This window comes from Cynocephalus volans, chromosome 17 (genome assembly GCF_027409185.1).
Source record: "Cynocephalus volans isolate mCynVol1 chromosome 17, mCynVol1.pri, whole genome shotgun sequence".
NCBI lineage: Eukaryota > Metazoa > Chordata > Mammalia > Dermoptera > Cynocephalidae > Cynocephalus > Cynocephalus volans.
Window position 1 is genome coordinate 7,875,884 of NC_084476.1, and position 27,789 is coordinate 7,903,672.

Genomic DNA, 27,789 nt, shown 5'->3' on the forward strand with positions numbered 1-27,789 from the left:
AAATTATAGTATCTACTTAATAGGATATTCAATAGGTATGAAGTATGTTAAAGTTAACAGGCACGCATATAAAATTATAAACATGACTATGAATTTAAAAAATCAAATGTTCTAGACTTAGGAAACAAGTTTACAAGGAAACATAAATTACTAAAATTTTAACACCGGGAATAAAGAGAAATGACTATTCTTTTTCCATCTTCTCCATAGTCCACATTTTTCTTTAATGGTTTGTATTTTTATATAACCTCCAAAAAAATAATGCTAAGACAACAATAGATCATGTTTGCTTTTCCTTAGGAACTAAAAAGGATCTACAAAGCAGGATAGTGAAACTTAAATGCTAGTTCCCACCTTCCAGTTTACCTTGTTTTTTCTGAGTCTGGTTGTCTGCTAAAACAGCGTTAACATTAGGCTCCTGGCTCTGACCAAGGACTTTCTCATCCTTGCTGAAGATGATCTTTGGTAACTGGGTACCGGCTTCTGGTGGAGACCTTATTAGTACTCTACATTCAAATAAGATAGAAGGAAAAAAGTTCAAAGCAGTGTTTCTGGCCATTTATTAAGTGCTGCATACTAGGCATTGTGTCAAACTCTAAATCTGTCATCTCATGTAGTCCTTACTACGTCGTACAGTGTAGACTCTAGTATTCAATTTTTACAGGTTCTGAAACTGAGGCTCAGAAAGGTTAAAATAACTTGCCCAAGGACACCAAGCCAGTAAGCAGCTGGGCGAAGGATCCAGGCAGCCTCACTCCAAAGCCTTAGTCCTGAGCAACTACATGATTCTGCTGTACATACTTTAAGTATCCTTACAATGCTCAGCAAATTTGTGCACAAGGGAAATGGAACAAGAGGTAAAAAATGACATTCATAACACATTAAAGTGAAGTCTAGGGGAGTCCAGAAGGGGTAGTGGGCACTATTAGTTGTCTGCCTAATATCCATTTCCATCCTTCCCCCTTCTTAACAGACCCAATTTTGTTTACCCCAGCCCATCCCAGGAGAGGCTGGTGACAGTTTCCACGCCTGAGTGGACACACAACCTAAGCTGACACATTCACGCACTTCTCATCCTGCCTGGGGGAGAAGCCTTCTCTCTTTCCCTTGGCTGGATATAAACGATGAAGCAGAGCCATCTGGTGATGGCTGGGGAAATCTGCCTAAGGAAGAAGCTAACGCCAACGATGGCAGAGAAGAGATGAAAAGCAACTGAGCCCCTAATATAAGTAAGCCACCACTGACCTGCCTCTCACCTAGAGCCCACTTGCCCCAACTCCGCACTTTCAGATAAGTGAGGTAATCACTGTCTTCATTGTTTAAGCCAGTCTAACTCAAGTCCTTTGCTGCTTGCTGCCAAAAGCATCCTAACTGGGGCCAGGCCGTGGCTCACTCGGGTGAGTGCGGTGCTGATAACACTAAGGCCACGGGTTCGGATCCCATATAGGGATGGCCGGTTCGCTCACTGGGTGAGCGTGGTGCTGACAACACCAAGTCAAGGGTGTGGTGCTGACAACACCAAGTCAAGGGTTAAGATCCCCTTATCGGTCATCTTTAAAAAAAAAAAAAAAAAAAAAAAAAAAGACAAAAGCATCCTAACTAACACAAGAAACTGTCAGATTAATTTTCTGAAATGAAAAGAGATAAATAAACAAATAAATAAATAAAATAAAAAGCAAAAACAGAGGTTATCCTGGAGAATATTTATAGAGTTTGGGTCTACAACAGTTTTGTGAGAAAGCACTATTTTCTTTTTTTAACCTCCAGTCTTGTTCATCTCAAATCCACCCTCCTCTGGGCTGCTAGTGGTCTACCTTAAAGCAAGTTTGAGTACACCACTCCTCGCTTAAATTCTTTGGAGGCTTCCTCATAAATAACACACAGGGGACCTATAAAGTGGCCAGGTGGAGATGGGCTGAATTTGAAAACACAAAGTTCCATAATTCATCTAACTTCAAATGTTTTAAAAACACTGAATTGCCAGAAATCCTCACCAAGAATCTTATGATGCAGATACTGTTATCATGAGGTAAGTAAAGACACTGAGGCCCAGAGTCACACAGCTGGTAAATGGCAGAAGCCATTATTTGGACCCAGTCCTGTTTCTTACCACATTCCCCTCCTACTTTATTCTCTATCAATAATCAACTCAGCTTATGAATGCACCATGTTCTTTCATGCCACTCTGCTTTTGTATAGACTATTCTCTTGGCCTGGAATGCTCTTGCCTTTTCCATTCATCTGGTAAAAGCCTACTCACTCAAAGGCTGCATGAGCCAGCACTTATCTGAAGCCTCTGCCTCCCTTCTACGATTCATGAGCTTCTCCTCCCTACACTTCTCTACTTTGCTGTGATCATTCGCATTGCTCTTCTGCCCTCCCCCCATCCACCATCTATACAAACTCCTCAAGGATGGGACCTCTGCCTCCCTCATGTTGTTTTTAATCTCCAACATTCAGCACAGTATTTAGCACGTGACAAACACCCAATCAATGTTAGTGTACTACTAAATCCTCCCTAACTTTACTTCAGGATTGAACTGAAGAAACATCTGAATTACTTACTCACTTCTGGAGATGTCTAGGATTAGAAGGGTGACAGAGACAGCCTTTTTCTGTAAAATACAGTAATTCACATCTTCATCCTGAGAAAGAAAGAACCAATTGTACATCATCTTATTCATCCACGCCAGAACATGCAAAAAAACTTTCAGGAACAAGGCAAATGAGTGGCTCAATCGCCATTCCAAACAGTAAACCAGTGGCAGGCGCTCAGAAATGCTCGGAAGTCAAAGCAGTCACCACCTCAAGGAAACAGCACTGAAAGGAGCAGGGTGTTCCCACTCAGTGTCTTGGGCTCAGGTAAAGGCAGTGATCAGGTTATGCATTTAACACTCACCAGGTAAGAAGAAAAGCCATCATTCTTCGTACGGTCTAGGCTGAATCCAATCTAATGGGGGTGAAAAAGAGCAGGAGTAAATATGCACACAATTTTCTGTACCTTTCTTACTCATAGAGCAGGAAAGGTGCTCTTGGCCTGGCTCCCTCTATTTTCTTAGTATTCATTTTGTAAGAAGGCAATACCTGCTCAAGTAAAATCAGTGATTGCTAGAATTATTCAAGAATTACAACTTCAGTGTTGCTATGGTTTGAATGTCCCCTCCAAATCTCATGTTGAAAGTTAAACCCCACTGTAACAGTATTAAGAGGTTGGGAAATCTGACTATGATATTTGAAAGGTGAGGCTTTTAAGAGGTGACTGGATCATGAAGGCTATGCCCTCATGAATGGATTGATTGATGGATTAATGGCTTAACGTGTTATTATGAGAGTACACTGGTGGCTTTATGAGGCGAAGAAGAGAGCATGTGAGCACACTCAGCCCTCTCGCCATGCATCACCTTGGGATTCTGTGGAGTCCCCACCAAGAAGAAGGCCCTCACCAGCTGTGCCCCCTCAACCTTGGACCTACCAGCCTCCAAAACTTTAAGAAATTCCATTTCTTTATAAATTACCCAGTTTCAGGTATTCTGTTATAAGCAATAGAAAACTGACTAAGACAAGTGTTAAAAGTAAAACTACCTAATGCCTAATACACAACTTGGTACACACAACTTTAATTTTCCCCATATTCTGGTACTTTATATCTAAACATTGGGGGTGGAAGGTGAATCTTTCACCTAAGCTAAAAGAGTAAACCCCTTGATATTAAAAGGCACTTACAGTTGCATCCTTGTGTGTGGCTCCTTCGGGCTCATGCACTGAGAGGCTACTGACATTAACCACCATATACCCATCCTTGAAGAATCCAAAGGTGTTCAGATGAACCTTATGCCTCACATCATCCTAAAGAGATGTGCAGTGGTGGAATAAGTATATTAAAAAGTTACGTTTTGATTATTTAACTTATTCATTTACTTGAAAAACTATGGTATTGTTAAGGTCAGTAGGGGTTGTTTTAGTATCTAGTTTCCTACTAGCCAGCCAATGTTTCCATATACTCAGTAATATATACAGCCATGGAACTTAACCTTTCTCCAAAAGCTGAAGACGACTCATCAGAAATTCATAAGATATTGCAATGGGTTCAAGTCACTCCACTGTACTTGCATGGGTTCTGGGGGCAAACTCAGTGGTCAGCTGGAATGTGAATTCCAGGGCAGGAGGAATCATGTTTCAGTCATCCTCACTCCTTCCTGGCATCCACTAGGTACTCAAACATGTTAAGGAGTGAGAGGAAGGAAAGGAGTGGCCAAAGCTGCTCATTTATATAAACCTTTTTATCAGTTGTGTGGACCTGCCTCCTCCCATTGCAGGATAAAAAATGGTACCTGCACATTAACTCTAACCAATAATTCAATTTTTAAAAAAGATTCATTTGCACCTAAAAATGATACACTATATGATATGTTTTAGGGAACAAAAGCTCATGCAAAAGGAATCCCAGGAGTTAGTCAATTGGAGACAGAATCTTTTGGACACAGGAAAATCCTGAGCTTTGCTGAAATTGCACCACATGGGCAGATGCCTATTCCACCTGCTTGGCACTGTCTCATTATCATAATTCCAATCTCAACTAAAGCAATACACTGTAAGGGCAATAGAACAATAGTGTTAGCAAATACTTCTAAAACTGGGGCTCCACAAAGATACTTTATGTTGCGTAAAATTATTGAGTTTTATATTGAGAATTATTTGCCTAAATTACAACATCTTCAATAAGTTTGCAGCTTGTTTCTTTGTGTGAGTAGTAATTTTTTATTTCTAGATTTGTGATTTTTTGGACATCAGAGGCAGTCTAATGGCAAACACCAAAGGACTGTGAAGAGAGGCTGTAAATCAGATCTTTAGCACAAACACACACAAACAGAGCTATGACACATTTTATTGCCACTAGGAGTAGGATGATTTTATTTCCTAGCCTACTCCTCCATTCAACAAACACAGCTCTTTGAGAGTCCTAGATTACAGGCTGAGGAGAGGGACACAGTTGTAACTTTCCTCCCTGCTTGGGTCAAAGTCTTCGGGCCCTATTTCCCCTCAGTGCCTGTTAAAAATCCAAGGCTCTATGGTCCAAATTTCTGAAATGCCTCAGGTCAGCTCTGGTTTCCCTGTTCTCTTACCCACTGGGGTTTTGACTCCTTCTTCCTTTTCTTTGACCCTGAGAATTTCCCTTATTTTCTTAGGAGCTCAGCTATGCATTTTTCTTTTTTTTTCAGCTATGCATTTGAAGCACGTTTGCTGGACTTCCACTCCCCAGTGGGATAGAACAGCCTGCAGCAAACCAGCACTCCCATGGAACAACTAGAAAAGCCAGGTAGGATGACAGAAGTCATCTGCTGGAAGGCAACAGAGAGCTGCTAAATGGTAGAAACCAGAAAATCTAAGGCTCACAGCCTTTCTCAGAATTCTCTGAGAGAATCAAGCCCTACAGAAAATGATCTGAGTGACTATTTCCTCAGTTCTCCCAAGGAGACTCCCAAGGACCCAAGGACATGGCTACCACCATCTTAAAAGCACAGGAGATAAATTAATCAATCACATACGATGGGTGCCTGAGCACATTAGAGCTTAATCCTCTGGCAGAATTCCCAGCTGAGTAGGGCTGCAAAGAGAGAATGAAGGAGAACAAACACACAACTCCTGACACATGTAACGTGGATGAACTGCACTACTGAGCAAAATAAGGCATATTCACGTAAAACAAATTCCAGAGCAGGGGAAACTCATCTATGGTGAAAGAGGTGAGAATAGTGATTACTCTCAGGAGAAAGGGACTTTCCAGTCACTCGAGGGAAGCTGGGGCTTAAGGAGCTTCTGGAGGCGCCTGGTAACGGTTACATTTCATTTACTGTTGGCTGCATGAGTGTGTTTACACTGTGGAAATGCACTGAGTTGTATGCTCATAATGAGTAATTTTTAGCATGTGTATTACACTTCATCAAGTTTAGGGCTGGCCAATTAGCTCAGCTGAGCACAGCCTTATAACACCAAGGTCATGGGTTCAGATCCCTGTGTCGGCCAGCCATCAAAAAAATAAAGTTTAAATTTTAAAAGTATGTGTCTTCTAATTTATCCAGCATGTAGATGCTTTGTAACAGAATGGAAGCCTGTTAAGCTTTTTATATTCACTTAGTCCACCACAGTGTATCTTTCCTAGTTTTTTTGGAGAAAATGTTCCAATCGCTACCTTATAGCAGTTTTTTTCACGTAAACTACATTTCTTTACTATATTTTCTTACCTTTATATCATAATTTCATTTGATGATACAATACCATTAAAAACAAGTTTTTGAAGAATATTTTAAACAATAATAACGGCATCACAACTCCCAGTTTTCACTACTTTCCAAGAACTGGATTATGTGCCAAGGGCTTTACCTATGATTTCTAACCTCACTCAGCCCCAGTGTGGTTAAGAGTAACACTTCTAATGATAAGATGAAGACGCAAGTTCAGAGGTGAAATGACTACCCAAGACCTTGAGGACTACAAGTGGTAAAGCTGGGATTTCAACACAGATCTTATATGAAAGCCATTTTCACACTACTGTCTGATATGTAAATCATGATATAACATTAAATGCAAAGAGCAGAATCCAAACTACATATAGTAAGATTTGAGATTTTAAAAAATTAAAAGGCATATATATTTATACGTATTTATAAAAGACTTGAAATTCACCAAACTATGAAAAAAGGTCAGTGCTAGTGGGATTGTAGGAAACAATTTTTCTTTATACTTTCTGTATTTTCTAAATTTCTAACAACGCATAATTTATAATTAGAAAAAAAATCAAATGTTATTTTTAAAGAAAGTATTACCATTTGCCAGTAATCTGCAGGACCCTCAACTGACCTAATCCTCACTTCCATTTTAAACTATCATATCACATCAAATATGGTATGTATGGAAGTGACTTTGTAAACTATACCTCACTATTCAAATTACAGAGACATAGGAATCTCAGGACCACAAGGGACCAGGAAGGTCATACATTCTAATCAGTCATTCAACTTTATTTGATTCAATTCTACGTAAATAAACTGATGTTTATAGAATGCCACTAAGGGCTGAGACCCAAAAAGTGAAAAATACTCAGTCCCAGAGATAATCAGTCTTGAAAATCTCCAACAGCCAGTCTTAACTGACCAGACACAACGAAACCTTTCCTTTCACTATGGGCAGGCCAGAGATAAGGGCACTCTAGGACAAATGCCCCAACCACTCAGCCAGCATCTGGGGATGGAGTGGGAGTGGAAGAGAGAGAAACCTCACATCTCTCCTTCCAGATACTCTCCTAGAAGGGGCAACAGTGTCAGTCTCCTGATAGCAGGGTGACAAAGCAATACAAAGCGCAAGCAAGGAGGATTTGCCAAAGTAGCATGAGGAAGACAATACCAGACACAAGCAACAGAGATTTAACTACATTTTCAACAACCACCCTACCATTTCCATTAGAACTGACACAGCAGTATAAGTCTGTCTGTTTCCCCAAGTATTTCAGAGATTGCAGGCACTTGACCTTGTATCTAGAACTGTGCTAATAATAGCTTCATATATCACTATTCATTCTTCTTACAACTCTGAGGCAGGTGTTGTGCCATTTTATAGATGAGGAAACAGAGGCTCAGAGAGGTAAAACTCGCTTAAACTCATAAGGCTGGTAGGGAGCAGAGCCAGTAGTGTAACTCAGGATTGTTTAAACCCTAAACCTGTGCTTTTAACCACTTCATACTTTTTACAACCATATAAATAGTATATCTTTTGGGTTTTTTTGTTTTTAACTTTTTTATTTAAAAAATTTGAAACCATCAACTCATGATTAATTTGTTCCTCTACACCCTCCCCCCCACTCAAATCCCAAACATCCTATCACTTCATCTATCGATATATCAGTGTGTATCTCCGATAAGAGCTTTTAAAAGAAAACCCCACAATAACATGGTATATTCTTAATCACAGTAAACTGCTTATCAAGTTAATTAAACAGGATTGTTTGTCCAAGAGAAGTCAAGGTTACAGGAACATAAAATATAGTACTGTTCCTAGACACATATTTATAAGGTTGGTAGTAAAAACTTAGTTTTTCCTGGCTTTCCTCACAGACATATTATCTGAAAGCAGTGAGAACTCACTTGGCTGATGCTAATACATTTATGATCTTGCAATTAGTAATCCAAATGAGGGAGCAAAGCATTAGTTTGATGATGATGACGCAGTGTGAAATGATGTATACTTGAATTACCATAGAAGATCTCATTAGAGAAAATGCAGCACCAGCAGATTATTCTGAATAATTTCAGATTACTCTGAAAGATCTGCTCTTATTTTTGATAAACTATTTTGTAAAATAAAACTTCATTTTAAGATTATCAAAATTCTTAACAACATTATACTGTAAACATAAAAATTACTCAGAGGCTGGCCAGTTAGCTCACTTGGTTAGAATGTTGTGCTGATAATACCAAGATCCAGGGTTCAAATCCCTGTACTGGTCAGCCACCCCCACCCTCCCATCCCCCACAAAAAAGGCTCATGGAAAAACAGAATTAAAAGATAATACAAATCTCTCCATGAACTTTTTGAAGTACCCTTGTATATACTGTATTTGCCAATTAAAAAAAAAAAAAAAGCAACTGCTGGAGAAAAAAATTCTTAATGAAAATGTTACCCCAAAAGTTTGTTTATTTATTTATTTATTTTCCTTTTTTCTTTTTTTGGGGGCTGGCCATATGGGGATCTGAACCCTTGGCCTTGGTGTTATAAAACAGCCAAAAAGTTTATTTAAAATGTAGTTTTTGTACCGACCAGCTGCCAAAAGAAAAAAAATGTAGTTTTTGTCTTTAATTATAAATATAATTTTCCTCTCTTCTTCCTGTTTTCTCTTTGTATGCAACTTTATTCTTATCACCACAAACGCTTTATCAGCATTCAAGAATACATTCGTACACACTGAGACTTAAATTCCCACTGAAGTAAGTTTCCCTAAAGTTTCAGGAAATCTGAAATTAAAAGACAACAGAGGCTAATAAACATGCTGAGATTCTGAACCTCACCAACAGTCAAATTAAAATGAGATGTCACCGTTTTCCTATTAGGTTGGCAGAAATTAAGATTATCACATGCTGCGCTGCTAAATACTTGGGTAGATGAATGCTCAGACCACTCTCATGCACTGGTGGGAATTTAAGTTGATAAGACCTTTATAGAGGGCTATTTGGTAATTTCCATTTAAAGTAATCCCACATCTAAGAATCTACCCCACAGAAATACCAGTGCTGACGCACAAAGATATATGTACAAGGATATTCACAACAGCTTTGTTTATAATAGTTAAAACCAAGCAATAAAAATGCAATATATAAATTTCTATCCATAAAATAATCTTAATAAATTATGAGTCTTCCTTACAATGGAGGGTTATTGTAATCGTTAAAGAAGTTGGGGCTGGCTGGTTAGCTCAATTAGTTAGAGCATGAATATCAAGGTCAAGGGTTCAGATCCCCATACTGGCCAACTGCCCAAAAGAAAAAAAAGTTCATATATACTAATATATGTTTTTATTACTGTTATTATTATTATTATTATTATTATTGGAAGCTGGCCAGTATGGGGATCCAAACCTGTGACCTTGGTGTTATAAGGCTGCAAACTGATATTTTTTAAATGTCCACAAAACAACTTCATTTGTTCAACAAGTATTTATGAGCACCTACAGGCAGTACTCTAGGTTTTGAAAATGGAGCAGTATTCACGAAAAAAAATTCCAGCCTCACTGAGCTTATATTCTAGTGGAAAGAGATAACAAATAAACAGCAAAACACATGGTATACTAGTCAGTGATGAGTGCTACACAGAAATGAAGTGGGGGAGGCAGGTGGGGAGCGCTGCCACTTAAAGTAAGGTGGTCAGAGAAATCTTCATTGAGAAGGTGCCTTTGAGCAGAAATTGAGAGGAGTGTGGGCTTCAGCCATGCAGATGTCAGGAGGAAGGGTGTTCCAAGCCACAGCACCTTCAAGCGCCACCCTGAAGTGGGTCCTCTGTGGGTTGAGGACTGCAAGAAGCCAGTACAGCTGGACCTTGGCTTAGAAGTCTTTGACATCTCTGCATATACCTGGATCTGAATACAATTTTATAAAGTGTGATTATGCCAAAAAAACAAAGAAAAAAGAAAGAAACCCACATATGAGGGATATGTATATGAAGATCATTATAGTTATGTAGAAAAATCTGGAAAGATATATGCTAAGTAATAATAGTGGTTGACTTTGAGGAATCCAATTGAGGGGATGGAGAGTAGGAAAGACTCTTTCAATATGCCTGTAGCACTCTTACAATAGAAAAGCTTTTAGGTTCCCCAAAAGCAAAAAGTTACCTGTCATGTACTAAATACTGTACTATTTTACTTCTTTGAATGCTTTATGAAAAGTAATCATAACTTGTGTTATTCTATTTGTACTTTATCCAATCAAATTTTGGGGGATTTTTATAAATGATTTCTCTGAAAGAAGTATTGTATTTTTAAAAATCATTTTTATTTAACTTCCAAGAGTGAAAGGTAGGGCAGCTTAAATAATCAAATTTAACTTTTTAAAATTGACAACCACTATAGAGAAAAGAACTAAGGGAGGAAGAAGTCACCATTATTTTACCACTTTGTGAAAACCATTTAGAATTTGGAGATTTTCCTCTAATCTCTTATCTTTTATTTTAATATCATTTGTTTATTTTGATTATAAAACTTGCACATGCTTATAGAAAGTATAATTGAAAAAAATACAGAAAAGTAGCTGTAATCTTACCCTTCAGAGATAACTACTAATAACAGTTTGGTGTTTCCCTTCTATATTTAAGAAATTTAACAAACATTTTTCAGTCATGGAAGCTTTTAAGTGATACTAAGCAAACAAAACACATATTAGCTAGAAAAACATAAGCACAGCCATGATTTATGGCTTTGCTATTTGATGGCATCTACAGCAAGATCAGTCATTACTGAGCACCCACATAAACCAGGAGCTATACCAAGCCCATCACCCGGGTGTGGAGATTTTCTATTTTTAAACATTGTAATACCTTTTCCAGTAATAAGTGCTTTTTACTTAGATTTTAGAAAAACTGAAAAACAGAAACGCATTCATTCCCTCATTCAACATACTGAATCCCCAGTATGTGCCGCACTGGGCAACCAATGGTCAACAAGACGAGCAAGCCCTGGCCTTGGGAGGTTTATAATCTAAGGGCAAGACAAACTGATTTTTAAAAATTGTAAATTGTAGAAAAGTAATAGGAATAACAACAAATATCCATTTCCCCACAATCCAGGATTATCAAATGTCTATATTATAGTGCGCCAGATCCCCAGAAAGGAAGGGAGGCAAAAGGGGAAAAAAAATAAAACAGCAGTGGCAAAGTGAAGTGCCTCTGTTTCTCTGCAGAATCCTATTGCCTTTCATCATCCCTCCCCACGCTCATGAACTGGTTAGGTCTTTTTTATTTTAAAATACTTTTACCACATATATCCATATTCATAAACATCATAATCATTATATGCTTTTAAAATTTCGATAAATTGTGTCATATGTAAATACTTCTGCAACTTGCATTTTTAAACAATACTGTATGCTTTAAGGACTCTATCTGTGCTGATACATTTGATATGATCTAGTTTCTCATCTTATCTGCCTGTATCCCTTCACCCACACATCACAATATACCCATTTCCTCATCCATATGCACTCAAGCTATTTCCAATGTTCTGCTATAACAACGCTGTGAGGAACATTCCTGTACATTTACTCAGATGTGTGTGCGTTTCTAGGATACATGTATATACACATGAAAATCCTGGGCCATATAGTGCTCACATTTTCAATTTTACTAGAAATTGCCAGATTTATCTCCAAAGTACATGAGAGTTGCCGTTCCTTACATGCTCACCAAATCTGAATGTCAGACTTTTCATCTCTCCTAGTCTCAGGGGAAATCAACACTGACATTGGCTCAATTGGTATTTCCTGATACTTTATGAGTGTGAGCACCTCATCTGATTTTTTAGCTATTTGGGTTCCTCTTTTACGAAATACCTTTTTATATCCTATGCTCATTTTCCTATTGGATTTTTAAAAAATTATTTATATATTCTGGCCACTAATCTTTGATTTTTATGCTGCAACTATCTTCTCTAGTCTTTTTAAAAAAAAAAAACCAAAAAACTAAAACTGTGTGGTATCTTTTGCCATATATCTTTTTAAATTTTGAAGGAGAAAAGCTATCAATCTTTATTCCTGACAGTATTTAAGTCTTTTTTTAAAAACTCCTTCTCTAGTCACATATTATAAAGTAAGGCAATATTATAAAGTAAGGCAATCATAACTAAAGCCAAAATGTTTCATTATTTTAGTTATTTTAGTTATAGTAAGTTTCCATTTATATTGTCAGAACTAGGGCTCAGACCCTCCAAACCCATTGTACAGAATGGATCACCAGACCCCTCACACGCAGGTCCATGCTAGGTAATTGGGAAAGATTCCAGGAGCTGTTGGCAGATGACATGAGCTCAGTCCTCAGCGGCAGGAGCTTATAGATCTGGTAGCTTACAGATCCAGCAGTGGCCTTGCAGAAGTTCCTAGGGGCACTAGCAGCAGCGGCCTCCAGCAGCAATAATGACCTCCCCATGCTCCCCACCCCACCCACAAGGGGGCATCCCAGGAATGGGAGGCACCGTGGATCAGAGCCACTCATCCTTATACTTAAGTCCATAACCCAGGACACCTTGGGTGCATATGCACAATTACACTAGATGATAACCAAAGAAAACCTGAGTGAATGTGCCTGTTTACATCAAATGCTTGGCAAGATTTTTTTTGAACATCTGAGGCACCCTGACCATTTTTCCTATATTTTCCCAACACATATTTAATTCTAAAGGTTTAGTGTTCTGTTTTCACATTTTGATCTTAATCGACCTGGAATACATTTGTGTGTATGATGTGAGGTAGGCATCTATTTCATTTTTTTCCACATGGAGAGCCAGTTATTCTAAGACTATTTCAGAGCAATTTTTTCTAACCTCCTCTGCTCTGTGATGCCACCTTTATTGCATACTAAGTTCCCATTACAGCACAAATCTACACCTGTGCTTCCTATTCTGCCTCACCAATCTGCTTGTTGACTCCCTCTCCAGTACCATCCAGCTTTATAATATGATACTGAGTAAAGCAAGACCTCGCCCTTCCTCCTTGTTTAGATTTCTGTGGGCTAGTTCAGGACTTTTGGTGACTAGAAGGGAGAACCACAAGGGCTTCTGGGGTGCTAGTAACTGTTGTCGACCAGTACCCAAGGGGAGACAGTAGGAAAAGAAGAGACACACTTTATGGTGTCAGGAGGACCTTACAGGATGCTGACCTATAAGGCATCCTAGTTTATTTTAGGTTCCTTTTTATAAGCCAGTGAAAATAACAAATCGTACTGATTAAATCAGTTATGTCTGGTACCAAGCTATTTATAGAACATTTTCAGCTGCCAGGGTGCTTGAAGATTCATAGCTAACTACTTATCAACAAAATAAGAACATAAGTTTCTCATTTACAAAGCTTCCAAGGTCCTGAGTTCAATCAAAGGTCAGACCTCAACGGGAAGGAGAAGGAGGAAGTAGGCAAAAGGGGTGCCAATCTTGCTGGCTTCCCTACAATAGCAAGGACTTTGTCAGCTTGCTATTTAGTACCTCACACTGTACTAATAAATATCATCCACCATTTATTGGTTGCCTACTGTTAGTGGTAGGAGACATTACCCTAAGAAGCTTAGTATTCAGATTCTTGGCTCACTGCATATAGATGGCAATTTGCAAATGCAATTTTCAAATTCACTCATATAACAATAATCCAACAGCTAAGCACATGAGGTGAGAGAAAAACTCAGAGATGATTGGGATCCTAGCAAACAGCTATCCTTGTCCACAGTCACTGAGGGCTTCAGACATCTGAATGAAGCTCACCCAGTGCAGGTGGTAAAATGGAAGGAGCCCTAATCTGGATTCAGATTCTGACTCCTCCACTTACTTAATCACAGCTCCATTTTCCTAATTTATAAAGCAGAGACAATAACATTTATCTCAAAGGGCTGCTATGAGGACGTTAATAAATAAAAAAAATCAAATATTTGGCACAGTCTCTGGCTTATAGTAGATGCTTTAATAACAAGTAGCTATTACTATCACTTAAAATTTGGATTCTGTAGGACACTTTATTTTCCCAAGTAAGCCCAGAACAGTGGTCTCAACCTTTCTGTGCATATAAGCGTACTTTAAAAAGTTCACAGAAAGATTCATATTATCTTTTAATTCTATTTTTCCATGAACTTTTTGAAGTACCCTCAAACAGCACAGTTTCATTATATTAGGATTTTGGCAGCATACTTAAAAGATTTAAAACAACATGAAATGTGTCAACAGCACCCACCTCAGTGTCACACTCTCCTCAGCTCTCTTCTTTTAATCTGAGTAGCCTTGGGTAAGCTGTTGGCTGTCTTGACCATGTGCTTTTCCACTCTCACAAGGCAAAGGTGATGGGCCTAACCTCATACTGCCTCAACAGCCCAATGTATCTTTTTCTACAGCACCTCGTAAGATGGTCAGCTCAATGTTCTGGGCAGATATGGCTAACCCACGGACAGACATGGACCCAGTCACAGCAAACAGTAATTTTGCATATTGGTCCCAGTTTTGCAGGCATGCCTAGGAAGTGTTTGAGGTTTACCAGAATGGACCAACTAACAATCAATGGGCCTGAGATGAGGTACAGCAGGAGTGAGAAAAAAAAATTCTCTTTTAATTTCCCAAAACTGGCTGGCCAGTTAGCTCAGTTGGTTAGAACGCGGTGTTGAAGGGTTCAGATCTCCATACTGGCCAGCCGCCAAAAAAAAAAAAAAAGAATATTTGTTGAATGAATAAGACAGTAGAAGTCATATATTATTACAAAGTCATCTAGTAAAGTTAAAACCACTCATTTAAGTCAATGAATACATATTGGTATGTATTAAGTCAAAATAAAATGTTTCAGGCAAATATTTTTTGTAAATTTCTGCTTTAACCTACCTTTTCACTTAACATCTTCTGGTGTAGATTCCATCAGTGAAAAGGGCTTCTGATGTGACTAGCCCAAAAGTTATATAGCACTTAATGGCAGTCGGTATGCCAACCTAGATCTATCTATTCCAAGGCATGCTCTTTCCCAAACTGCTCGGTAAGTCACTGGTATAAAGTTTTGATTATTTCAGTTATAATTTGTGGATAATTATCATAAAATTAAGTACCCAACCCAAGAAATATCCAAATTAAATTAAAGTACCCAAAGCTTTAGCAAGACACTTCCTAGCCACTGTCTCATATGCAGCAGCTACCTGAAAGCTAGAATTATCACTCATCAAAATATTTTGTATTTTAAACACAATATAAAAACTTTATTCAAAAAATCTTTGACATAAAAATTAGATTACCCTTTTTTATTCCATGAATAAAAATTAGAAAATGACTATTAAAATAACATCAACGGCCATTTAAATATTACCATTTGTTAAATGTTATGAGTAAGAATAAATGTTTATTGAATAAATAAATGGAAATCTCTCATCCACAAAAGGCCAGATTACATTCTACATCTTAAGTCTAAGAAGTCAACAAGTATTAAAATACCTAAGAAAAATTCCCATCAACAGAGGAAATTCTATGTTGTACTCAGAATATGGAAGACCACACACTAAAACCTCCGTGGGGGTAGGGACTGCACCTAATGTAAACAGCCTATAAATGCCTAAGCATGTGAATGCCTAAGAAATGATACTTGTTTGCACTTTATATGCTTTTGTCTTGTGTGCCACATTTGAGAAATATAACAAGATCTACTACACAACAAAATATTTAACTTAATCAACAGTCCTGTCCTTTGACACCAAACGGCATGATTAAAGGTCAACACACCTAAAGAACAAAGGGGTGGAAGCACTGGGAATCTACAGGGGCCAACATCACAAAAAGAAAGACAATCAGCAACTATGCCCCCCAATGGAAAAACACAGTACTACCTATCAAGCAGTCTTACTAAAATAATCAAATCTGAACATGATCAATCCTCTGGATCCAATTAGCACCCTCCAGAAAATACAAAGGATAGACAAAAGTATTAAACTACACCGCAAGGAAACAATTAGCAAAATCTAGTATGGGGGACTGGGAGGAGTGAAATCCTCTATATTAAAGGAGATTTGAAACACACATTACTCAATCACAATGTAAGAATGCTATTTAGATTCTAATTTTTCAAAAATTTTTAAATCTATGACCAATGGAACTTCAAATCTGATTTGATACTTGATGGTGTTAAGAATGTTTTTTTTGTTATAATGGCACTGTAGCTATGTTTTTCAGAGTCCTTATTTTTTATGGTACAAACCAAAATATTTATGGATGAAATGATATGCCTTTGATTTGCTCTAAATAATATGAGAAGACAATGACAAATGCTCACAACAACGTGAAGAAAGGGGAACCCTCATAAATTGATGGTGGGATGTAAAATGGTATAGCGACTTTGGAAAATAGTTTGACAGTTTTTTAAAAAGTTAAACATAAATCTACCATATGACCCAGCAATTCCACTCCACTGGGTATCACTCAAGAAAAATGAAAACATATGTCCCCACAGACTTGTGAATGTTTGTAGCAGCATCGTTCATAATGGCTAAAAAGCAGAAACAACCTGAATGTCCATCCACTGGTGAATAGCTAAGCAAAATGTGATATATTCACACGTAAAATAGTATTCAACAATAAAAAGAAATGACTTACTGATACATGGTACAACATAAATGAGCCTCAAAAATGTAAGAAAGAAAGAAGCCAGGCACAAAAGAACACCTACTGTGTGATTCCATTAATATAAAATACCCAGAAAGTGCAAAGCTATAGAGACAGAAAGATCAGTGATTACCTGGGGCTGGTGGGGAGGGGAATGAGAATTAACTGTAAACAAGCACAACAGATCTGTGGGGATGATAGAAATGTTTTATGCCTGGGCTGTGGTGACAGTTGCACAACTCAGTAAATTTACCAACAATCATTGAATTATACACTTACAATGGGTGGGTTTTTTGTTTTTTAGGGTTTTTTTGGCAGCTGGTGTCATAAAGCCACACTCTAAAGAACTGAGCTAACTGGCCAGCCCTACAATGGGTGAATTTTATGGTATGTAAATTACACCTCAATAAAGTTGTTTTAAAGAGATAAGAAATATAGAGATAGGTCAAAAGAGAAGGAACGTGAGAAGACGAGGAAAACAAGAATGACAGGAAAAGTAGCATGGAATAAAAACTGAATAAACAAGAACTCATTTCTAGTTTTGAAAAATAATAAAAAATGGTAACAGGAAAGTGAAGTGTGTGGGGATGGGGCAGAATTAACCACTGGTTGATGGTTATTGAGACGGGGGACAAGTACATGGGAGTTCATTATACTATTCCACCTACTTTGGTGTATTTGAAATTCTCCATAATAAAAAGTTTTTTAAAAGATCAGTGCTTATTCCTGGTACTCAATGTTCACGTCATTGCCAGGCTGGGTTTCCAACGTAATCAAGTCTCCTATTTTTCTGTCTTAAGCAAAACAAGACAATCTAATGTTGCTGCTCTGACAGGCTCTCTTCAGGTGATTTCCATTTCCTTGGGCAAGAAGTTAGAATGTTATTTTTAGAGAAAAGAAAAAGTACAGTATAGATAATGGAATGAGCACCATAGTACTTATGAAACATATTACAAAGATGAAAAAAATAATGTAGCACAACAGGGAGAAATCAATCACCAGTGATTGCGTGTGGATGTGCTGTCCCCACCAAAACTCATGTTGAAATCTGATCCCCAATGTGGCAGTGCTGCAAGCTATTTGAGCCATGGGGGCAGATCCCTCATGAATGGATTAATGCTCTCCCTGGGTGGGGGGATTAATGAGTGAGTTCTTGCTCTATTTGTTCCCGAAAAAGCTGGTTGTTTAAGAAGACCCTGGCACGTGTGCTCTCACCTCTCCCCCGCCCCCTCGCTTCCTCTCACCATGTGATCTGCTTGTACCTGCTGGCTCCCTGCCACTTTCCGCCATGAATAGAAGCAGCCTGAGGCCCATGCCAGATGCAGCTGTCCCACAATCGTAAGCCAAATAAACCTCTTCTTATAAATTATCCAGTGTCAGGTATTTCTGTTATACCAACACAAACGGACTAATAAAACAACCAGAATCATACCAGTGCGGTTTGCTTCTACCACTAAGGTTGGTATACTTTTCCATCTATACCAATATTGCCAGCATTTACTTAATGATGCCAGCCACCTGGTATTTTAATTCCACAAATGTACAAAGTGCACTTGGATTGGGAGCCAGGAGACATGGTTCTAGTGTATCCTATTACTAGCTTTGTCTCAAATTTGTATGAACTCAGATACATCACTTAATCTAAGACTCAGGGTCCTACACTATAAAATGAAAGTCTGAAACATCAGTAGTTCATAACCTGGAGTCATAAACCTGGGGGATAGGGCCCATGAATAACATTCAGCAGGATTATAAAGCCTCAGAAATCCCAAGAAAGTTTTGTCTACATTTCTACCTGTACTTCTCTGGGCAGTTCTTAGCTCTTAGCGGGTTCTCAAACGGAGCCACGATTCACTTATCATCCTGTGGCTAAAAACCATTTTAAAGGGGATTAATTTTTATTTACAAACAACAAAAGCTGATACCCCAAAGAATGGTTGTACTCGTATGGATCTGGCCAGGCTTTTTAATCCAGATTCTGTACTCTTTAAACTCTATATTCACAAAATATAATATTTCATGGTTTGTTAAAGCAATGTGTTTTTACAAGACAAACTTTCTACAATCCACAACTTCCTTAGAAAACTGTGTAATTATGAAAATAATGTACAAGGCTTTGGATCATAACGATTGACTTCTCTATTCCCCAGATGTATTAACCTGCACAGCCACCCGGAAGTACGTTTAAGCCTTAGCGAACTTTTAACTGAGTTATAAAGCAAGATACACAGGATCATTCTAGATCTATCATAAATCTTTCTTCCCGAGCCAGACAATGACTGGAGCCAGGAAGCTAAAGCAGGCCCCCTAATTAGAAACACATTTTTAATAAATTCTCAGTCACGTATTTCAAGCGAGACTTAAAATTCTTCCTAGAAGGGGCCGGCCCGTGGCTCACTCGGGAGACTGAGGTGCTGATGACACCAAGGCCCCGGGTTCGGATCCTATATAGGGATGGCCGGTTAGCTCACTGGGTGAGCGTGGTGCTGACAACACCAAGTCAAGGGTTGAGATCCACTTACCGGTCATCTTTAAAAAAAAATAAAAATAAAAATAAATTAAATTCTTCCTGGAGATGCCCGCTTTGGTCAGTCCAGAGAGAGCCCTAAACCGAACCGGAAAAATGAGGTTAAGGTTCCGCGCACCTTCAAACGTCCAGGTCCAAGGGCATGGAAGAGCAGAGACCGCAGACGAGGTAAGTGGGGATGAAAGTTGTAAGGAAGAAGGGGGAAGGCAGAACAGATTGTTCTCGGCAAGGAACCTAGGGAAGCCAGCCAGGATGGCGAGAGCAGCCTCCCGAGTCCTTCGGGGTTACGTCGCAGCTCAGCCCCTTCCCCTCTCAGCTCGAATCTTCCTGCCCCTAGCAGAGGGCCCGAGGACGCCCGCGTAGACCAGCACCGTCCAGCCCCACCATCCCTACGGCCCCCGCCAGACTCCTGTCCGAGAAAGGCCACGGCCGGAGGCAAAGGGGTGACTCAATCGCTCCGAGGCTCCCGCTGGGCCAAAGTTGCCCTTAGCCCCGGGGGAGTGGCCTCGGCCTCCGCCCCCCTGCCCAGCCCTGCCCGGCCTTACCTTGAGTGCCAGGTGGTGAACGCGGCCCAGACCCGGCTCGGCCAGCAGCTGCAGCAACCCCAGTACCGGGAGCAGCCGCAGTCCCGCGGCCAGCCGACGACAGCGGGAGCCCGAGGGCCCAACGGGCGCCGGAGCGGCCATGTTTGTTCCAGCATCACCAGCCGCTTCCTCTCCCGCCCACTTCCGGGGTTAAAGGGCAGCGGCCGCCGGAAGGGCTCGGAGAGGGAGTGCGGCTGCTGGCGCCGTGGACTCTGTGGTAGTTTTACTGAAACTTGTGACCCGGGAAGTCGCCGAGTGGTCTGTGCTGGTCACGTCGGGGCCTTTCAGTTGGCCTCCCCTGCGCAGACTTTCGGTTTAGCCAGAAGAGGTGAAGGGCCCCGTGCGGACCCTGTGGACGTTGCCAGGACGACGGTGGCCGAGCAGGACCAGCATGGGCCTCGCCTCCGCGTCGCGGAGCTATGGAAGTGACCCCGGGCCCGGGGGACCCCTGACCGCAGGGAATGGGTACGCTGTGGCTGCAGCACGATGTGTGGCCGTTGATTGGACCGATTTCACCGAGCGTTGACTCGGTGAAAAGTATCTTAAAGTTTCTGACTTATGAAGGTCCCTTGGTTTCTTCCAGGCACTTCCCGCTCCAATTTCAGGCGAAATGATTGCAGTAATACCATTTGTTGAGCCCTTATAAGGCAATTCATTAGGCATTTTGTTGTATTTAGTCCTCGAAACATTCTAATGAGATAGGAGGTAGGTATTATCGTTATCCCCACTTTACAGGTAAGTAAACTGGAGCTCTGAGAAATTAGGTCACTTGTTCTAGGTTGAACGGGGAATCACATGGGAACGGTTAACCGCTGTCTTATATTGCCTCGTGCTATTTTATCCGATCGCTACAGTCTGAGTTTTTCTCGTTTTTCTCTTAATTCTGTATGAAAACTTTATTGGCTACTAATCTTTAGAAGTTAAAGGGACTGGCTGGCGCGTCCCTTTAAGGGACAAGGATTCGGATCTCCACACTGGCCTGCCCCACCCCCCTAAAATAAAAATAAATTGCAGATAGATCAGCCAGGTTTATTTAGTTCCTAGATTCTTTTTTTTAGCCTGCCGCACAAGTAATGCACGTTTTTGTTTTTGGTGTAATATTTAAAGAGGAGAAAATAAAAACCACCAGGAATCCCAATACCAAGTGACCATCAGTGTACTAGTGTTTCCTGACACAAACGGATTCTTAAAGTTGTTAACTGCAACTAGAAACTGAAATTAAGATGATATATTTTAATGGTGCTACACTCAGGTTAAAAAAATCAATTGGGAAAGTACAGAAGTGGGGGGGGGGAAGTCCTGGATTTTTTTTTAGTTATGGGATCTTAGTAAAAGTCATAAATCTATGAATTCTTCCCTTGATTAAAAAGCCAGTTCTGGCACACCCTCTCCAAGGACAAAAGTAGGGCACTAAGGTAGGTGGGGCCAGGAAAATTGTAGTTAATCTTAAAATACCAGCGATTATCACTCAGGAGAAAGGCAATGATTACTAGGTGGGGAGAATGTCCCCTTCCCCAACCTCTGATCTTTGGCCATCTATTATGAATATATGGTCTTACATGTTTGAAAATAATTTTCATCTGATCCTTTCACAGGTAAAGAAACAATAAAAACCTATAATTATTATTTTGTGAATCCACATAGGGAGATAATAGATTTATTTACTAAAAATTAAATATGCTAAGTATTCTGTTAAGTATTTTTTGTATATATTATATGATTTAAGATTACAAAAATAAAAAATATATTATTATTTCCTTTTTTTTTTTTGATGAGGCTTGGTTACATTAATTTATTCAAGGGCAGCCTAATCATTTATAATAATCCAACTGGAATTCTCATCCAAGCTCTCTTGACAAAGCTCAGCACATAATCTCTGAATGTGTTAGAGAATTGTGGTGAAGAAAAATAATTTGCATATTAGGCTTGAAGAGTCCTTAGATAATCAACAGATCCATCCACCATATTTAACAGATGTGGAAACAAATCCAGAGAACTTAAATGACTTGCTCAAGATCACACAACTAGTTGGGCAATTTTTGGCAAACATCTTTAAAATCAGGACTGGAGCCTCAGAGGTTTCAGAATTGGATCTGTACTTTTTCCAGTATACTGCACATGGCTCTCTAAATTCTTATTTAGTTTTTTAAAAAGGTAAAGCCCAAAGTCTGAGTAACCAGTGTGTTATTAAATGAAATGCTAGAGAAACTTTCAGAAAGCATTTTAAAAATCAATTTGAGAGAACATAGTATGAATGTAAAATAAGTGGTATTTTCTTTTAGGTATCAAGAGGAAACACTAAAGACAGTTAACTGATTGTCACTTCAGTATGAAACTAAGTTAAAGGGGAAGATGATTTTTAACTGCAATTTCACTTTTTAAGTGCAAAGACAGTTTGCAATGCTTTGGAGTCTTTTTATTTTTTACTTTTTTTTTTTGTCCTCAAAAAGACAACCAGTAAGGGGATCTTAACCCTTGATTTGGTGTTGTCAGCACCACGCTCTCCCAAGTGAGCTAACCGGCCATCCCTATATGGGGGTCCGAACCCAGGGCCGTGGGGTTATCAGCGCCACACTCTCCCAAGTAAGCCATGGGCCAGCCCCCTATTTTTTACTTTTTAAAGTTAGGTGTCCAGTTGGTTAGAGTGCTGCCTTATAACACCAAGGTCAGAGATCAGATCCCCATACTGGCCAGCTGCCAAAAAATAAAAAATAACTAAAATAAAGTTAGGTTCCATTTTTGAGAATCTGGTTTTAAATTTGAATATAATACTAAAAACAGAATGAGCAGGTAGAGTCTTTATTCCATTCAATAATATAATAGTGATGAAACATTAAAATAGTTTCAAAATAGAAGACTTTTGTTTTTTAGTTCTGGAAAACAGTTTTACAAGGGCTTAAAGTTGGTTTCTTGTGATTTCTTGCTTCTTTTATACTTGGGAATTATGGGGCTGGCTGGTTAGCTCAGTTGGTTAGAGCGTGGTGCTGATAACACCAAGGTCCAGGGTTTGAGCCCCATACTGGCCAGCTACCCCCCCCCCCAAAAAAAAAAAAGACTTCTGTATCTATGAATTATGCTTCTATACCCCACCCCCTTTGGCAGCTGTTCTGTACGAACCCTTGACCTTGGTGTTACAAGGCTGTGATCTAACTAACTGAGCTAACCAGCCAGCCCAGGGGGTTGAGAGGAATATCTTCCTTCTCACACTTCAGAGTTATATTGTACCAATCATTATTTTGGAGTTGAGAGGAATAAGAATGAGGAAAATTGGCTACAAAGACAATGTGGAACATTTTTTAGACAGTTACTTTTTTACAAAGGTTAAACTCTGCTAAATTTAATAGTTACTTTTTAAATTCTGAGAAAACTGCTACTGTGGCAATTATATTTAGGCATGTCATTTCAGAGTTTGAAGAAAAGATTATTTGCATAATCATGATACTGTAACTGGAAACAGACATGTTGAGTAACAGAACAAGTTATGCCTGCTTCTCCCTGGCAACATTTTCAAAGGGGCATTAAACTTCAAGGTATTGACTGAAAAAGCCTGGAAGGGCTCAAAAGACTGATCTCCTAAACTTGGCTTTTAGCCTTACTCTCTTAGTCAATTGCATTTTATTTTTCTATTTTCTCTTACTTTGCAGGATGAACTAAAGGTTGCCACTAGTAGCAGAATGTATAATTTGAACCTAGTGCTATTAATAACATTTGTCATTTTAGACATTTCCAGAAATCTTTTAAGTAATTAATGGGTCAACATATTTCAGCTTTAATAAGGTATAATTGCCATTTGTTTTTCTTATTAAAAGTGTCGATATTTCAGACCAAAAACCTCTATAAACACAGTACAGGGAACTAAAGGTCAAATTGGGTCTGCAAATACATTCAGAAGTCAAATGTCACTTTCGTTCTTTGACTTAAAACACCATTTCCTCCAGGATTGCAGTTAAGGTTTTCATGCATTTCTTGGGATGTGGGGGAAGCCTTTAAGAGCATCTGCCATGGTTTGAATGTCCCCGCCAAGCTCATGTTGGAGCTTAATCCCCAATATGGTATTTGAAAGGTGAGGGTCTTTAAGAGGTGATTGGACCATGGGGGCTATGCCCTCATGCATAGATTAATCCATTCATGGATTAATGGGTTAATGGATGAATAGGTTATTACTGGAAAGGAAGAAGGAAGAACTGCATTAGCTCGCCTTGTAATACCCTGCATCTCCACTGGACTCTGTAGAGAGTCTTCCCAAGAAGACTCTCACCAGATGTGCCCCTTGACCTTGGACTTTCCAGCCTCCAAAACTGTAAGAAATAAATTTGTTTTCTTATAAATTACCCAGTTTCAAGTATTTCGTTAGAAGCAACAGAAAAGGGACTAATATAGCATCTTTTGGCAGAAAGTGATCTTCATTGAAAAGCCAGGCCCTGACACACCCTGAATCCTGCAGGTTAGAGATGAACTTCAAAATCACTTCTCAGTGTGATGGCACAGTGTATAACTTGCTCAGCTACAGGACAGCCAGTTTTTCCTAATTTTATGCACATCTTTACAGACCTTCAGGGGAATTCAATTATCAGGTATAAAAATTGGTGGCAGTTTTAAAATTCTACTCACTATAGAGTTAGTAGTTTTATCCTACTCCAACTTTTTCCATCTGACTGCTTTCTTGGGTCGTTAGTAAATACTTTGAATGCTAAAGAAATGGGAAATTTTAAGCTAAAAACAGATGGTTGGCTATTTTAAAGAAAAAAAATTCTGAGCATTTCATTAGGAGTACTTCACCAATAGACAACCAATAAACTGTAGTTCAGGCAACCTGTCTTGCTGCATCAGAAATGCTTAAAGGTTTGCTTTCTTTTATACAAGTAAAAATCCTCCAGAAAACAGGAGGAAGGGAAAGGGAACTGATACTTGTGCCCTTGTTATGTGCTAAGCATTTTACATGTATTCTTCCTTTTAACCTTCACAATAACCTTTGAAGTAGCATTATTTTCATATATATATATATTAAAGGTCTCTCTTTGGGGATATTTACATTTTAAAGAGGAGGAAACTGAGGTATAGAGAAGGAAAGTGATTCAGCCAAAGCACTATAGCTATCCAAATCTGGCTAACATCAAAAAGCCTGTACTCATCCCCAGCTTCATCATTTCATAATGATCTATGAAGTCCCTGTTTTATGAATGAGGAAAGTGAAGCTCAGTGAATTTAAGGATCTTGCCAAAGTCTACACACCTAATAAGTAGTGGATATATAGATATCTGTACATCTAAATCCCTGAATTAGGTGTTTATTAATTGCAAGCAAGCTTAGAATTGCCAAAAAGCCTCATAATAATTGTTTGTTTCTAACAATGTGCACAGCAACCTATATAGGGTCTCTGTTCTGTTGGTCCAGATACCTTATTTCAGTGCAAATATTGTCCATGTGGTCAAATTATTCAGTGGTAATGTATATAGTCACCCACAAAGATCATAACTTTGTAAATCAGTGTTCTCTAGATATTGCTGAGAGGTGAAACGGGTGTACATAACCCATACTGACCCCCTAGGTAATTCCAGCATTTACGCAGACATGGTTTAGAATACCCCTGGTGAAAAATGATTCCTAAGTAGGTCAGGGCACAATAGTTTGTTAATACTGTAGTGAGAATTCCTTGTCTTACAATGACTCCCTCTTACTCTAAGGGAAACTGAAACAGATTTAGTTCATTTTAAAAAATACTGTGCTGTATTTGTTTTATCTTTTTTCCCTGCTAGCTTATTTCACTTTATCCAAAACCCTGTTATTTTCATTGCCTCAAGATTAATAGTCTTTCTCCTTTATTTTTTTTGAAGATTCTGACACTTTCAAACATTTTCCACTTACCACCAGTTTCCAGTTACTCTGTCTCAATGATATTTGCAGTGTGGTATAATTAACTCAGTTCTATATAGTTCTACTGCAGCTTCTAATGGGTTCCTATAACTAACAATTTCCTGCTTAATCACCTTAAAAAGTTGCATCTTCATGTGGTCTCTTTTTTTCTCTTAATGTTCCTTCCTCTTCTTCCCCTTCTTTCTCTTCCTTAAGGCAACATGTTGTTTTACCTCCTGATTAGCATATTTTCGCAAGTGGTCACTGATTTTGAGAAGTCTCCAAGAACTCATTCAAGATTAGATCACTGTATTTGAAAAAATATTCAAGCCGTGGCAGGAAGAGAAATGGAGGTGATTACCAAGGCAAGGTCTTTTTAGATAACCTATATTTCATTTACCATATCCAAATTTTAGCAGACTAAACTGTGCAGCATTGTTTGAATTTCCAACTCACCCTGGTTATTAATCTGCCTTGGGAGGTAGGTGGCTGGCCGTTCTACTCATATATCTAGCAGTCTCTAAAGAGTACTCAGACCTGGTAACTGTGAGAGCAGAATGTTTAAACAAACACAAAAACGGGGAATGGCAGAGCTTGGGGGGGGGGGTGTAACTGAAAAAAGACAGACCAAAACAGTTCTGACAGTTTAAATTTATTGTAACTGTCCAACAAAGGAAGTAGACTTGGACACTTATCTGCGAGGGTTTTCAGCTCCACTGTTGCGTGGAGGAGAATGATAAGCAGGTTGAGGGTGTGGGGGTAGGATTGGAGAAATGCATCATTGTGAAATATTTATTTAAATGGAGCCCATTTGAGGAGTCCATGGTTACTCAGAAAAGGATCCAGTAATAGTATTAACTGAGGGAGAAAGAAAGGTTGTGGGAAAAGGGCCTAGTGATTCAGAGAAAACAGCTGGAGCTCCAAATATTCCCCATAGCTTGTCAGGAATAATATTTTTGCACACCTTTGGAGTAGAGAGTGAGGGAGTCAGTATCTACAGATAAAATGAACTCTCAGTTTACCAACCATAGGCCAGGTAACAGGTGCTCATTTCCTTGACCCTCACCACCACACAGTGAGATTGCTCAGTGCTTCTAGAGGTGGAGGCATTGTCCAAGGCTGCCCAGCTAGTACGTCCAGGAGGCCGGATTTGATACAAGTTATCTGTGGACCCCAGCGCCTTTGCTTTTTACCCACTAAGCGGTAACGCGATTTCATGTCTGAGAGTTTCTTGGTCGAACAGGTTGGAAATCACTGGTTTCAGAGATTAGAAATCACTGGGTGTACGCCCCTGGATTCCTTCCCCAGCCACTCGAGGCTGCCTGATCTCTATTTGCCTCGACATCCCTGCATGTACAGCGCACAGACATCACGTTCCAGGCCCCACTCCAACCGCGCGAGGCTGCCGGGCTCCTCCTGAACGGCGGCCAGGGAAAGTATTGTCCTTAAATCCAAAGCGGCGCCCGGCGCAGTGGAGCAGCTCAGAGCTCCGCAGAGCATCGCAATAACCGAGGCCGGCTATGTTCAAAGACGGGTGGTTGTCCTGAAAGCTGAAAGCGTGGTTGCTAATAAGTAATAAAGAATTGATGGGAGCAGCAGTCGGGTTTTCAAGTCCCCCCGTCCCTCCCGCCTCCCTCCGCGTCCTTCCGGACCCGGAGGCGCCCCGGCCCGGGCGAAGAGAGCCCGGGGGAGGGTGGGAGGGGGCGGGGGCCGGGCCAGGCCGGGGGAGGGTGGGCGGGGCCCGGGCCGGGAGGAGGGTGGGCGGGGTCCGGGTGGGGGCGGGGCCCGCGCATGCGCGTGCTCGAGCTGTCAGGCCGGCCCCGCCCCGCCCGGCGCCGCCTCCCTCCGCCTCCCTCGCTCTCCGGCGTGGGGCGGGCGGGCGCTGCGGCTGCCGCGGCTGCTGCTTCCTCGGGCCATTTTGCTGTGGAGCGACGAGGAGGAGGAGCCGCCGAGGAGACCCGGGGCTA

At 39.9% G+C, this 27,789-nt stretch overlaps 1 protein-coding gene across 2 annotated transcripts in view; it reads right to left on the reverse strand.

Annotated features, from left to right (window-relative positions):
* The window catches only part of GPR107 (G protein-coupled receptor 107), a 71,341-nt gene extending 51,260 nt beyond the window's left edge, over positions 1–20,081 (reverse strand). The window contains exons 1-5 of one of the 2 annotated variants that reach the window (XM_063081760.1): positions 19,931–20,081; positions 3,724–3,846; positions 2,900–2,950; positions 2,566–2,645; positions 367–506 (exon numbers count right to left, since the gene is read on the reverse strand). In XM_063081760.1, coding sequence (XP_062937830.1) covers positions 367–506; positions 2,566–2,645; positions 2,900–2,950; positions 3,724–3,846; positions 19,931–20,071 — 535 coding nt within the window. In that variant the 5' untranslated portion in view covers positions 20,072–20,081. Of the gene's footprint in view, positions 1–354; positions 507–2,565; positions 2,646–2,899; positions 2,951–3,723; positions 3,847–19,930 lie in introns of both variants that reach the window. The other variant, XM_063081759.1, reaches the window with a different exon arrangement.
* Between the last annotated feature and the right edge of the window lie 7,708 nt (positions 20,082–27,789).